General features: G+C 35.5%; 3 protein-coding genes across 3 annotated transcripts; all 3 read left to right on the top strand.

Moving 5' to 3' along the window:
* The first annotated feature begins 8,027 nt into the window (after window positions 1–8,027).
* Window positions 8,028–8,534, top strand: LOC138900233 (uncharacterized). Its single transcript, XM_070186953.1, has one exon. The coding sequence runs from the start codon at window positions 8,028–8,030 to the stop codon at window positions 8,532–8,534; it is 507 nt and encodes a 168-aa protein (XP_070043054.1).
* Window positions 8,535–8,590: 56 nt separating this feature from the next.
* LOC138900234 (uncharacterized) lies at window positions 8,591–11,102 on the top strand. The gene is made up of 6 exons (XM_070186954.1): window positions 8,591–8,969; window positions 9,070–9,140; window positions 9,345–9,536; window positions 9,795–10,064; window positions 10,456–10,688; window positions 10,889–11,102. The coding sequence occupies exons 1-6, from the start codon at window positions 8,591–8,593 to the stop codon at window positions 11,100–11,102; spliced, it is 1,359 nt and encodes a 452-aa protein (XP_070043055.1).
* A 90-nt stretch (window positions 11,103–11,192) lies between these two features.
* On the top strand, window positions 11,193–12,556 carry LOC138900235 (uncharacterized mitochondrial protein AtMg00810-like). The gene is made up of 3 exons (XM_070186955.1): window positions 11,193–11,345; window positions 11,434–11,790; window positions 11,993–12,556. Exons 1-3 carry the CDS (start codon window positions 11,193–11,195, stop codon window positions 12,554–12,556), a joined length of 1,074 nt encoding a protein of 357 aa, XP_070043056.1.
* The last annotated feature ends 2,096 nt before the right edge of the window (window positions 12,557–14,652 follow it).

Raw genomic sequence — 14,652 nt, forward strand, 5'->3', positions numbered from 1 at the left:
GCCCATTGATCCTAGGCTTAACGATATTGGACGTGACATTAGTAATGCTGGGCATAGACACCTCTAGTACCGCCAACTGGTGTTCATCTGCCATTTCAACAGGAAGTTAAATGAGTTTTTTGTAGATTATTTGTTTCTCGAGCTTCTCTCAACCTTCTGCGAAATGCTCTCCCAGGTTTTGGGTCAAAATCCTATAGTCTATCTTGGCTTCTAACCCGTCGCATTCAAGAAAAGTACTTGAGAACAAACACCTAGCCAAAAGAAGATTAAAAACTTAACTCGATGAGTAGTAAAAGCTTAGTCTAGTAAAACAATTAATTTCTAAGTCCCCGGTAACGGCGTCAAAATCTTGTTGCCCTAAATCGCACACGCAAGTATACGCGGTCAATCAAGTTATAAAAAGTGAGTAGAGTATCATTTTCACGAGGACTTGTGATCAATTATCAATTAAATCAAGTGAATTCTAAATTATCAAGTCAAGAACAATTTCAAGGTGATTTTTGTTTAATTAATTCAACTACCTAGTACTGCGATTAAAAGAAGAACTAATTAACTAGCACACTTAGCACGAAGGGTTGAATGCAATGAGAAATAATATTCAAGGGCCATGGTTATGTAACAATCTTATTGAATTCTTCAATCAACTCGACTTATTAATTTATCTGGGTTATTAACTTGCAAGGACAATAATACTTGTAGAAATCCGACAACTTCTAACTCTCCTATTTAATTTACTCTAACCCCTATATTCCTATGAGATTAGAGATAAAAAGAACGCATTACAATATTTTGCACAATTGACTAAGCACGACAAATAGGTATATTTCTATCCGTTTTCGCAATTCCCCAATGACTAGGTTCAAGATCGCGCTCTATTCAATCTTATTGCAATCAAGAATTACCTCTTTCAAATTCAGCTCAAGATTCATATATAGTATTTGACTGTTAGCTAGGCAGCAAAATAATTAGGCTCATGATATGAATAAACAGCCCAATATGACAGATTTAATCATCAAATTAATCTCTGAATATCAACATTCATGTAAAACCATAACCTTAAAATAAACGAGTTTATCCATGCACAGTCACGGTAGCAATCTCAAATAATTCCCACGAATGCATAAAAATCAATAAAAGAAGGGAAAAAGAAGAACTCAAGACGAATTCCACGGTCTCCAAACTCTCTGATGGCTTTTCTCTGCTTCCAAGTATGTTACATGATCTAAAAGAGGCATTTTTGGCTTATATATTGCGTACAAATATTGTGGGCCAAAGTTTTCCTTTTTCTTTTCCGAATCAGCTTCAGGGATTGATGTTGAGTTGGATGCTTCGCATCCGCCTCAGCTTGAACTTTTCAGCATCGGATGCTGGGGTGGATGTTTCGCATCCACCCTTTGTTCCCTCAACTTTGTTGCGCCCAAGTGCGGATGCTAAGATGGATGCCTTCTTCCGACTTCACTCCTAAGGGTGCTCCAAATAGCCTTTTTTCCAAGGTTGGATGTGACGCATCCACCCTCTTCTCCTATAGCTGGAGAATCTTTTCTTCATATTTTTGCACTCCAAACATCCTAAATCATCACACATAACTTAATTAGTCATAAAATCAATAATTAACACATGTTGGGCATTTTTAACACCAAATAGCATCAAAAAGCGGTTAAAATATGAGTAAAGTAACATTAGGATATATAGAAATATGCCCAATATTAGTCACACAACATTGTCGAGCTACACAGCCAATCGATTAGTGGCGGAGATAAAAATTACATAAAATATCGTATAATTTTATTTTAAAATCAGTATACAAAAAAAGGACAATAGCCTATGAACCTTATGGTTTATTGGCTGGGGCGTAGGCAACTTATTTCAAGGAATGTCACGTAACTCTGCTTCATCAAAAAAATCATAAATATCTATGTATAAATAATAAGAAAAATAAAAATATTGGGTATATAAATATAAAAAATGACACCGTCTGTCATTATAATGATTTATTTATTTGCTCATCACTTCTTCAAATATTGACACCATTTACAAAAAAAATTTGCATACGCCATTATTGGTGTATATGAATCTCAAAGATCTTTGGTTCAAATCCTCCTAGATCGAAGGATAGTTAAAATGATTAAGACGAATAAATAACAATATCGAAATCACAAATTCGAGTTTCAATCACAACATTCTATATGAGTTCCATTTGCTTATCTTCCTTTTTTTTTCTCGTAGTCATCATCTTTTTATTGCACATAAATAGACTCGAACACATCTCGGACATGCAAGCAAAGAAGGGAGTCAAAATACAAGAACCTATGGTTTCGGCTACCCTCAACATCAACAATCAACAACCATATCATCGGCGCCAAACAACTCATGGCGCCCCTTAGTGTGTGAAGACTTGTCAAGCATGCCAAAAGTACAAGTCGGATCACTCAGCACAAGCGGGACTCTTGGAGCCGTTACCTGTCCCACAGAGACCTTGGGAAAGCATTTCCCTGAATTTCATCACAGGATTACCCAAGGTCGAAGATCTTGCAACCATCTTGGGGGTAGTAGACCGATTTTCCAAGTATGCTACATTCATAGCTGCCCCACAGAACATATCGGCAGAAGATACAACTCGACTCTTCTTCACTCATATTGTCAAATATTGGGGCTTGCCCAAAGACATCATTAGTGACTGCGACTCACGCTTCACTAGCAAATTTTAGACCCATCTCTTCAGGTGTCTCGGATCCAAATTGAGTCATAACTCAAACTTCCATCAACAAGCAGATGGACAGACAGACCGGTTCAATGACATGCTGAAGGAATATCTCCACCAATTTGCAACCGGATCACAAACGAATTGGGTGAAACTTCTAGATGTTTCTCAGCTGTGTTTCAATTCACAAAAGTGCGCCCCTACAAACAAAAGCGCTTTTGAAATTATTACCGGACACCAACCGCTACTCCCACAGACTGTGAATGCACCTAACTTGCCAACATCGCCTCGAGCTGCCAGTTTCTCGAAAGAATGGGAGCAAACTTTGGAGATAGTGCGGAGCTATCTTGTCAAAGCCTAAGAGAGCGCAACGAGGTATGACGATCAAAACCTTCGCTTTGTCCAACATCAAGCAGGAGACAAAGTAATGGTAAGAACCTCGAGGCGGAACTTGTTTGCAGAGAGGACCCATGACCTTCGCCTATTGCAAAAGATACATCGGACTCTTGTCCATTGAAAGACGCATTGGAAAATCAACATACCAGCTGATCACACCAGCCTGGTGAAAAATCCATTCAGTCTTCCATGTCAGCTGCCTCAGAGCATTTCAGAAATACATGGAACATCATTCAGAAAACCACCTCACAAGACCGAGGGGAACAGACCTCCCAGCCAACAAGAGCCTGACCAATCATCATCCTGCAGGTAAGTCTCCGAGGACGTCGCCAACTCAAGTGGGGGAGAATGTCATGGGCTGCTTTCCATCATCGACCCATGACCCCTTCGACGCGCCCTGTGGCGTCCTGGCAAGCCTCCCAACGCCTAGCGCCACGGTCGGTCCCGTGGTCTCGGCAGCGCCAAGTGACGAGCGCGCATGTGCCTCTGTCGCCCCACCTATAATCCTTGCCATCGCCCAGCGGCTAGCAAAGGCCAACAGTACCGCGCGCACAGATAATGCCGCGCGCACAGACCATCATGTTGCCAACAACGTCGTGCGCACAGACCATGTCGCGCGCGCAGATCCTATACCAAGTACCAGCGCCCAGCCGTAGGCAAATCCAACTAGTGTCGCGCGCGCCGACAGCAATGCGCGCGCAGACCCTGATGCTCAAGACAAAGTTGCTGCCATCTGACTTGCTTCCACCTTGTAGAAGACTAAGTCCTTTTCATTGTAATTATAGAGTAGTTTTACTTCATTCATTTTCAGTGTGCTTCTACAGCTTTCATAGGTCAACTCATGTGACTTTGGTTTTTTTTTTAAGCATTATTAACATTCAAACATTCAAGCAATCAATCATTTCTCTGTACTGGTGTCTCTCCCCCCCGACACCGCATAGCATTCTGTAATAGCTTTCATCATCATCAATACAATCAGCTTTCATCATCAAAAAAAAAAAAATAGACTCGAACACAATTGTCGTAAATATTACAAGAAAAAAAGTGATTAAGTGATTGCATACTCTATGAGCTATGGGTGCTTGAGCACCCATTATTTTTAGAACCAAATACTATTACTTGTATAGGAAACTAATAAATTCATATTAATACATTAACTGAGCACCCAATTTCAATAATAATTTTCAGATTAAAAATAATTGAGCGATTTGAAATTTTGAATCAGCCACTATTCTGTATTATCAAGTGTTGACAGAGACGCGGATAATATTATCAGGGAATCATTAATAATAAGTTCGTGTCCCTTTCTTGGTTACGACGAAGTAATTGTTCGAATGTCACACTATTTCGTACTTTAACCAAATACAAGAGCTGATTAAAAGAAATTAATCATGCTTTAGGCATTATCCATATCCTTTCATACTAAACGTTCTTATCCATAATCCTAGATATTTTTGCTTCATTCCTTAACCTTATCTACTTTACTCAAAAGAAAATTAAAATTGAAGTGAAGAAAAGTACTGGACATAAGACACTATGGTGGATCCTGATTCGAGTGATTAATCATAGCTAAACGCATAATTCACGATAATCTTCATGCCAACAAAATTTCGAAATTCAAATTATTTATATTTCTTCAGAAAAATGCTGAAACTATATATATTTCTTGAGTCATAAAACTCACTGATATGGTTAAATTATATCAAAACAAGTTATTGTTTAGGACAAATCAAATTTAGTAACTAAAAGATATAGATAAATTATTATAACAAGTCAAATTATATTTTTATTTTTTTACACTGTCAATTAAGGAAAAAAAAGGGATTTCTTAGTGATCTTAAAAGTTTAAGGGGTAAAAGTTTTATGAGGTATAATATTTGTATCACTGTAAAAACTCATCATTGAGGGTAAAATAGGTAACATGAAAAGTTTTAAGTTAAATTATTTTCAAATATAAAAATATGTCATTCTTTTTTAAACGAACTAATAAGGAAAGTTAATCACAGTAATTAATAGTTATTATAATTTTAGTAAATGTTTACACATAAATTTGAAACAGCCCCTCTATCCTCACAAGGTAGGGGTGAGGTTTGAGTACACATTACCCTTTCCAGATTCCACGGTGTGAGATAATACTGGGTATATTATTGTTGTTGCTGTTTATACGTAAATTTATATTGTGCGTCAAAAATATTGATTTCATATGAATTGATGCCACAACGCTGCCATCCGCCTCTGTTGAAAAAGGATTTTGAGTTGTGACTAAACAGATTCTTCATATTAAGCGTTCATATTTTGTGGGGGGGAAAGGCAAATTAGACATATCACAAATCTGTTGTGAGTGAAACTGGCCGGTGTTCAACTTGCTCCCTTCTGCCTTGTTTGCTTTCCAAACTTAATTCAACTATTATTGGATGGAAATGGCTTTACTTTAAAGCTTTCCCTTTTCTTCAACAAATTTTCATTGTTAATTCATGTCTAATCATATTGTAGATTAATTAAATTGACCACATTTGACACGAGCGTCCAAAGCAAGCTACGGAAAATATTTTATTTTATTTACTAAAAGTTCTTATTTCACCTTCATTACCATGATTTTATATCATAAAAATATCACAATATATTTAAACTATAATTTTTAAAGTATTTTTTTTGGGAGGGGTTAAAATAAATAAAAACTTTTTTTATATTTTATTTCTTAAATTTTGTGTCCATTCAAAACTATATCACAAAGTTAAACGAAAGGAATATGTCATTCAATATTTCAACTAAGGGTGTACATAGATCGGGTTGGTTCGGTTTTATCAAAAACAAAACAAACCAACTATATCAGTTTGGATTGGATTGGTTCGGTTCGGTTCGGTTTTTCGAATTTTTAGGATTTTTTTGTTACATGAATATTATTTCAATCTTATTTCGTTAAAGTTATAGATAAAGTTTTGATAAGTGAATATATGTTTAGTAAAAATTAAAAAACTGACAAATATATGATCTATTAAAAATATTCTTATGTGAGAATTTTTTTAGTAACACATGATAGTTATTTTCTTAGTCGTCTAACAATAATTTTCGTTGATGTACGCTTTCAAGGTTAATCGAAATTAATAATTAAGCATAAAATCAATATGAAACCTAAATAATGATATGTTCTATTTAATTTTAAAATTATCGAACTACCATTTCGAATTCGAAAAATGTATAAGAATTTAATAGATTTTGACATATGAATATGAAAGAACAAAGAGATTAATGCATTTCAATAACACTTGATAAGAAAGTGATGATACAACTCATTATATAACGTAAATAAATATGGATGCATTTCATAGTTCTATTAAATATTACATTCAATGAGAGTCTCAAATATTTATAGATATTTTTTAAAGAAAATTCTATATAAAATCTTATAAGTTTATATAAAAATTATATATTTATATGTCGGGTTAGTTCGGACTTTTTTACTTAATACCAAACTTAATCGAGTTTTTAAAATGATTTGATTTGATTTTGATACGATTTTTCGATTCCGTTTGAACACTCTTAATTACAACTCAAAATTAGTACTTTAGTACAACGCGTGGATGCAACCCACCACCATTGCATTCTCTGCGCAATAATTTGATCTTCCCTTTTCCTTTTTTTGTGGTGGGGGGAGAGGGGGGCTTCTTATGATCAGGCCTAAAATTAGGTCTACGACTAAGAAGATTCTTCAAATTAAGCTTTAGATTTTGTGGGGTAACATACAAACCAAAGGCAACTCTGACCTGAATAATTTCAATTGGCCGGTGTGCAATTTCTTCCTGTCTTAATCTAGACACGTGATCCAGAATTAACGGATTATAGCACACATATTATTGTAAAAAAATAGGCATACATTATTAAATATTTTATTTATATTAAAATATTCAAGTTAGATGATAGTCTATAATCATGAGTTCAATTATAAATGTAATAATTAATTATTGGGCCATGCACTTTATATGCTTGGGGTCTAGTGTGGCGATGAGTGTAAGCTCAACCTAACGAGGCCGGTAATAAAAGGGGTCATCAGATTTTCATTAATTATAATTATGGTATGACTCAAACATGTATGTTGTCATCCTTGCTATATTGTGTCCTAATATTATGTTTGATCTTGGGTATTGTGTTAATATTGTTACAATTATTTATTATATTATGCATCAATTAATTTTTACTGTAGAGACTTGGTGGAAACTATCTTTTAAATGATTAGTTTTTTGTAGGAACATTTGTTTACATGTATAATCTGCACATAAAAGTTATGCTCATAGATATACGCTCACATATATACACAATTTTTATTAACTTGCGACTTGAAAGGCTTGAAAACTTCTCAATTTCTCAAGGAGTGATCGTTAATTTATATATAACTCAATGTAAACCAACTAAATTCATCATACATAAATTGCGAACGAAAGAAAACTAAAGCTAGATATATACGGGAAATAACTTATTAGTTATTCAATGCATGAGTTGGTCGGTTTACACTTTGCAAGAATTGGGGTGATTGACACGAAAAAGATTTTTTTGGGGTGGTTGGTGAAGAATTGGTGATTAAGTAGTTAAGCTAGTTTCTAGTTAGTTAAGGTAGTTAGTGGGTCCCAGCTGATCATGGTTAAGTTGTTAGAACCATAGTTAAGTTAGTAGTACATATACACGTGTAATTACATTTGTTCAATACAGATTCATTTTCTCTCATTTATGCATGTCTCCTCGTCTCTCAAGCTCCTTCCTAGATTGAATTCCACCGGTGAATGCATGGTTGAATCTGAGAGATAAACTCAGATTCTCAGATTCATCAAGCTCACATGGTATCAGAGCGATGAAGAGCTGAAATTCCGCAGATTTGGTTCAATTTACCACGATTTCATCATCGTCTTCTTCACGAAGCTTCAACTATCAGACGTCAATGGCGGCTGAAAAAATTGACCGCACACATCCTTTGTTTTTTCATCCCTCGGATACTCCTAGTTCAATTTTGATTCCCATAGAACTTATTGGATCAGAGGATTATGGATTATGGCGTCGATCGATGCGAATTGCATTGCAAGCTAAGAGGAAGCTAAGGTTTGTGCTCGGGACATGCAAAAAGGACTCATTCAAGTCTGAATTACATGAGGACTGGGAAACATGTAATGCAATTGTGCTTTCTTGGATCATGAACACAGTGTCTCTAGATTTACTTAGCAGTATTGTATATGCATCTAATGCGCATTTGGTTTGGGAGGATCTGAGTGAAAGGTTCGACAAGGTGAATCGTGTGAGAAGTTTTCAATTACATAGAGAGATAGCCACTATCTCACAAGGAACAAATTCTGTATTTGCCTATTTCATCAAGCTTAAGGAGTTGTGTGCAGAATATGATGCAATAGTGCCCATTCCAAATTCGAAGGAATATGTCGAGCTTCTTCAATAACAAAGGTAAATGCAATACTCAATGAGACCTATGACCAAGCAAGGCGACAGATCCTGATGAAAACTACAAAGCCAATATTGAATCAAGCGTATGCTCTAATCATTGAGGATGAAAGTCAAAATTCAAATTCAAATATAGGAAATAGAGGAGATCATGTTGCTATGCAAGCAGGCAGAGGACAATTAGGAATGCAAAACAATATAGGACAACAATACAAAGGAAAGAAGCCTTTTGTGAAGTGTGAATACTGCAACAAACCTGGCCATTCAAAGGAGAACTATTACAAGCTTATTGGTTACCCAACTGACTTCAAAAATAAGAGATCATATGCAGCTAACATAGTGACTCGAGGTTCTGAAAATGATAAGCCAACACAACAAGATGGAGAGAAAGGCAGTAGTGATGGATTGAAGGTAGGGCCATACTTCACTAAAGGTCAGTACAGGAAAATTTTGAGCATGTTGAACAAGGAAACTCCTGGATGCCAAGCTAACATGGCAGGTATTGCTACCTCTTTAATGGCAAACTTGTACAGAATGGATAATTGACTCTGGAGCTACACATCACATTGCTCATGATCTAGATGTATTAGAGACCAAGGACAAAGTAAGTACATGTAGCAATGAACAGGTTCACTTACCTACATGAGGAAAGGCTAGTGTTTCACACATTGGAAAAGCACTCATTCTTGATAAAGTGGAATTGGATGATGTCTCGTTTGTGCCTGAGTTCAAATTCAATCGTTTGTCAGTTTCTAAGCCAACTAGGCAAATGCCATGCTTAGTGAATTTCTTTCCTGACTTCTGCTAGTTTCAGGACCTCTACAATGGCAAGGTGATGGGGATTGGTAGAGAGAAAGGTGGTCTGTACATATTGAAGAAAGTATTCAAAGGAGATTTGGACAAGTTTGTCAGAGGAATAAAACAGTTTGCATCAACTACAACCACAAAAAGTAATGAGGAGGATGGAGCCCTTTGGCACAGAAGACTAGGCCATGCCTCCGTTAGTACTATGAAGAATATGGATCTCTTTTAAAATAAAGTTGTAGATATAGCAATGAATAATGAATGCCATGTGTTCCCTCTTGCTAAGCAAAATAGATTACTATTTCCTAGAAGTTTAACTAGAAGTGATAATCCTCTATCTCTCTTGCATTTGGATGTTTGGGGACCATTTAAGTATCCCACTCATGATAGGAAATATTTCTTTTTGACTATTTTTTATGATAATACAAGATATACTTGGATACACTTACTTCAGTTGAAAAGTGATGTTGTTGTGGTGCTAAAGAAGTTTCTTTATATGTTACTAACACAATTTCAATTTAGAATCAAAGTGATTAGGACAGACAATGGGAGAAATTGTTTTAACAAACACATGAAAAAGTTATTTGATGTCTATGGGATAAGCTATCAGAGAAGCTGCGTATACACTCCACAGCAAAATGGAGTAATGGAGAGGAAGCACAGACATATTCTAGATATATCAAGACCATTGAAGTTTCAAGCAAGTATCCTACAAGATTCTAGGGTGAATGCATTAAAACAACAGTCCATGTGATCAATAGATTACCTACTGTTATGTTAAATGGCAAGACTCCATATGAAGCTTTACATAACAATTCACCTTCATTGTCTCATCTTAAGGTGTTTGGATGCCTTTGTTATGCCACCAATGTAGTTAAAAAGATAAATTTTCACCAAGAGCAAGGGCAGCTGCATTTCTGGGATATGTAGAAACACAGAAGGGCTATAGGCTAATGGACTTGTCTACTAACTACTTCTTTCTTTGCAGAGATATAGTATTTAAGGATCATATATTTCCATTTGCCAAACCTGCTCCCCAAAATCACATTGCATAAGAACACACAACAACTGATGCGTTTGTGAAATATCCTGAGCAACATGAGTCCCCACCACAGTATCCTCCTAATGGTGCAGACTTGCAGCCTGAGAGAGTTGGAGATAGTATCCCAGATGAGTCTACTGAGCCAAGAAGTTATGATGCACATACATCAGTTGACACTGAAGGAAGTGAAGAAGATGTAGAGGAAGATGCTCATGTTAAGCAGGTCTTACCAGTGGTTATAGAGGATAACATTGTTGGCATGCCTAAGACTGGAGTTGCTGATTCAATTCCAGATGATGCAGACATGTTTGCACCTACACAACAATAATCAACACTCCTAAATGATACCATTCTCCCATCAATTGTGGAGCTAGAAAATAATGAAGTAAGGAAGTCCAAAAGGGATTCAAAAGAGCCCTTGTGGCTACAAGACTATGTGACCACCAAGAAGGGACTTGGATCCTCATATCCACTGTCCAACTACTTATCCTATGCAAGGTTGACAGACAAATGCAGGAGCTTCATGCTAACATTTCCACATTGACTGATCCAAAGACATTCAGTGAGGCTTCAAAGGACAAAAGGTGGATTGAGGCAATGGAAATGGAGATTAAGGCATTGGAAGATAACAAAATCTGGAGTATTGTGGACCTGCCAAAGGGGGAAAAGGCCATTGGGTCAAAATGGGTGTACAAGATCAAGTATAAGGCTAGTGGATAAATAGAAAGATTTAAGGCCAAACTAGTTACCAAGGGGTATAGCCAAAGAGAAGGTTTGAATTATAATGAAACCTTCTCACCAGTTTCCAAGATGGTAACTGTGAGGTCTGTTAGTGCTATTGTTGCTTCTAGAGGTTGGAACATTTCACAAATGGATGAATATAATGCATTCTTGGGGGGAGATTTGTATGAGGAAGTGTATATCGAACTTCCTCAAGATTTCAGGAGACAGAGGGAGACAAAGGTCTGCAGACTACTGAAGTCATTATATGGTCTAAAGAAAGCTACAAGGCAGTGAAATATTAAGTTTAGTGAGGCTCTAATAGTTGCAGGTTATGTTCAAAGACTTCATGACTACTTCTTGTTCACTAAGAAAAAAGGGGGAAGATTTTGTGGCAGTGTTGATATATGTAGATGACTTGTTGATAACTGGGAATAGCACACAGTTCATCAGTGAGACTAAGGTTGTGCCTCACCAACAGTTTAAGGTCAAAGATCTTGGTGATCTTAAATACTTCCTGGGAATTGAAGTGTTGAGATCCAAGAGTGGAATTTTGTTGAATCAAAGGAAATATTGTCTTCAGCTAATCTTTGATTTAGGCTTAGGTGGTGCCAAGACTGTCTCCATTCCAATAGACCTCAATCAAAAGTTTACTTCAACTGAATTTGATAGACACACTAGGATACATGTGATGAAGTACTAGAAGTGAGGCTTGCTCAGTTAGTAAAAGCACCTCCACTTACGACCATTAGGTCATGGATTCGAGTCACGCTAGAAGAAAAGTGTGAAAACACTATAGATCCTCCTAATTTGGGAGGGGTTAAATTTTTCTTTTAAAAAGGTGATGAAGTATTATCTGATGTAAGTGAATGTCAACGACTGATTGGTAGGCTGATTTATCTCACCATTACCATGACAGATATTATATTTTGCAGTGCAAACTCAGTCAGTTCATGCAAGAGCCCAAAAAGTCTCATTGGGGTGCAACTGTGAGAGTTGTCAAATACATTAAACAAGAGCCAGGGATGAGAATATTTCTATGTAGATCTAATGGAGACAGCTTGACCCGTTTCTGTGATGCTGATTGGGCAAGCTGCCCAAACACACGCAGATCAGTCACTGTATACTTGATCAAATTTGGCGATTCACTCATATCTTGGAAGTCTAAAAAGCAGCATATAGTGTCAAGAAGCTCTGCAGAGGCAGAGTATCGAAGTCTAGTAGCAGTGACAGCAGAAATTGTGTGGTTGTTGGGCCTATTTGCTGAGTTTGGAGTGATTATCAAGCAGCATGTGAATGTTTATTGTGATACCAAGGCTTCTTTACAATTTGCAGTTAATCCTATCTTCCATGAACGTACTAAACATATAGAGATAGACTGCTATTTTGTGCTGACAAGATTAAACAAACGCACTCATGCCTCATTTTGTGGGGACGAAGGATCAACATGCTGATTTGTTGACTAAGGGGCTTGGCCACTCAGATCATACATTTCTTTTAGGCAAGTTTGGAATGCTCAATATTTTACACCCTCCAGCTTGAGGGGGTTGTGGAGAATATATGGTTAAGTAGTTAAGCTAGTCTCTAGTTAGTTAAGGTAGTTAGTGGATCCCAGCTGACCATGATTAAATTATTAGAACCATAGTTAAGTTAGTAGTACATATACACGTGCAATTACATTTGTTCAATACAGATTCATTTTCTCTCATTTTTGCATCTCTCATCTTCTCTCAAGTTCCTTCCCAAATTGAATTCCACTGGTGAATGCATGGTTGAATCCAAGAGATAAACTCAGAATCATCAAGCTCACATGGTTCAAGTGGAATATCCCCAAAATGGTATTTAAAAAATGACCTTAGACCCGCACAAGTTCTTCAGGGGTTTCTCTATCGGATTAAATTGTTCATCAAAGTCTCTCGGATTGTCATACTATTGTTCTTCAGGATTTTTCTACCAATCCGGTAGAGTTAATGCTATTATTACTCTATGTATTTGTTAAGTTGTTCATTGAAGTCAACTGGATTGTCATATTTCTGCTCTTCAGGGACTTTTCTACTAGGTCGGTGGAATTGATGTTATATTTTGTCTACTTATCTGTTAAGTTGTTCATCGAAATCTACCAGATTGACATACTTTTTCTGGGTTGTTTAACAAAGTGTTTTTCGAATTTGCAACATCAATTTTGATCAACACAACCCCAAATCTGCTCCAAATGATCTCAAATTCAAAACAAAGCTTTCAAATACCAACACAAAACGATCTCTAATCAACAATTTAGAATAACATCAAATTAGAAAAAAGTCATTTTGTCTTCTTCAACACTTTCTATGGTCCAATAATGGAGTTTTGAGATTTTTATAGTAAATCACAAAAATATGTGTTTGAACTAAAAGTTTAAGCACAAATTATTAATATTTAAATAATTTTAACAATGACATTAATTTTTATTTTTTACCATCAAATAAAAATTTCAAGCTTTAAAAATTAAAGAACTGCGGTGTTCAAGTAAAAAAAAAAGAATATTTTGCTAAGACTATAAAAAAATGGGAACGACCCTCCCATTTAAGAGTCACGCCGTGCTAATTTCTACCAGAGTTGTATTGACTAATTATTTGAGTAACATACAACGTACATAAAGAAGTATTATTAAAAACTTCGCAATATATATAATTGCTGAAAAACAAACGTGTAATATTTTAAGTTTTAAAGTATAGCACACAAAAAAATGGTATGCTTCTATTCCAAAATATTTCATGAAATTGTTTCTAAAAGTTGTGTTAAAAATTTAACAAGGTTATTTTCAGAAATAATAAAGTGAAACATTTTGAAACGGCGAGAATATGTCAATTAGATTTATTATAAACTAAAATTAAAGTAGGAAGAAAGGAACCCCTTAATGATTTTCAACCCCGACCATTACAGCTAGCAAATTCTAGAAAATGTATGCAAATAATGCCAAAATTTGTATACTTGATGATCAATCATAGCCACAGAGATTTAAGATCCAATGTTTATGATAAATTATTAAGCTGTACTTGATGTGTTTTAGAGAATTAATGCCAAACTTTCTTATTTCATTGATTCAATTAGAGACATACCAAGAAAATCGATAAATCGCACCAAATTGATAATACGAGTCAAAACCTGAAAAAAAAAATGATTATGATTTGGTTTGGTGTAAATTCGACCATAATTGATTTGATTTGATGTTAACTAAAAAAAGTCAAATCGAAACCAAACCAATTCGATAGTACATTTATATAAATTTTTTAAAAAATTATACATATAAATATTTTCGTAATGTAATTTATAAATATTTCTTAAACTTTTTCACCGTTTTATCTTTTAACGTATTATTTCAAGTTTGGACTTAACATTCTTGAATGATAAATAAATTTTATTGCCCATAAATATAGTAACTCAATAAAGTTCAAATCAATACCAATGCTAACAAAAGAAATTTAATTAACAGTAGGAATGACGATAATGTTGGATATCTATTTTTTTAGTTTTACATTGGTTTATAACGAAGAATGCATAACTTAATTTA

The sequence above is a fragment of the Nicotiana tomentosiformis genome, chromosome 10 (genome assembly GCF_000390325.3).
Source record: "Nicotiana tomentosiformis chromosome 10, ASM39032v3, whole genome shotgun sequence".
NCBI lineage: Eukaryota > Viridiplantae > Streptophyta > Magnoliopsida > Solanales > Solanaceae > Nicotiana > Nicotiana tomentosiformis.

Coding starts and splice junctions, on each gene's coding strand:
- LOC138900235 (XM_070186955.1), top strand. CDS start 11,193: ATGGTAACTGTGAGGTCTGTTAGTGCTATTGTTGCTTCTAGAGGTTGG. Junction 11,346..11,433: donor GGAGACAGAGGGAGACAAAG/GTCTGCAGACTA, acceptor TAATAGTTGCAG/GTTATGTTCAAAGACTTCAT. Junction 11,791..11,992: donor ATAGACACACTAGGATACAT/GTGATGAAGTAC, acceptor ACTGATTGGTAG/GCTGATTTATCTCACCATTA.
- LOC138900234 (XM_070186954.1), top strand. CDS start 8,591: ATGAAAACTACAAAGCCAATATTGAATCAAGCGTATGCTCTAATCATT. Junction 9,141..9,344: donor TATTAGAGACCAAGGACAAA/GTAAGTACATGT, acceptor GACTTCTGCTAG/TTTCAGGACCTCTACAATGG. Junction 10,065..10,455: donor GTATCCTACAAGATTCTAGG/GTGAATGCATTA, acceptor TCCCCACCACAG/TATCCTCCTAATGGTGCAGA.
- LOC138900233 (XM_070186953.1), top strand. CDS start 8,028: ATGGCGGCTGAAAAAATTGACCGCACACATCCTTTGTTTTTTCATCCC.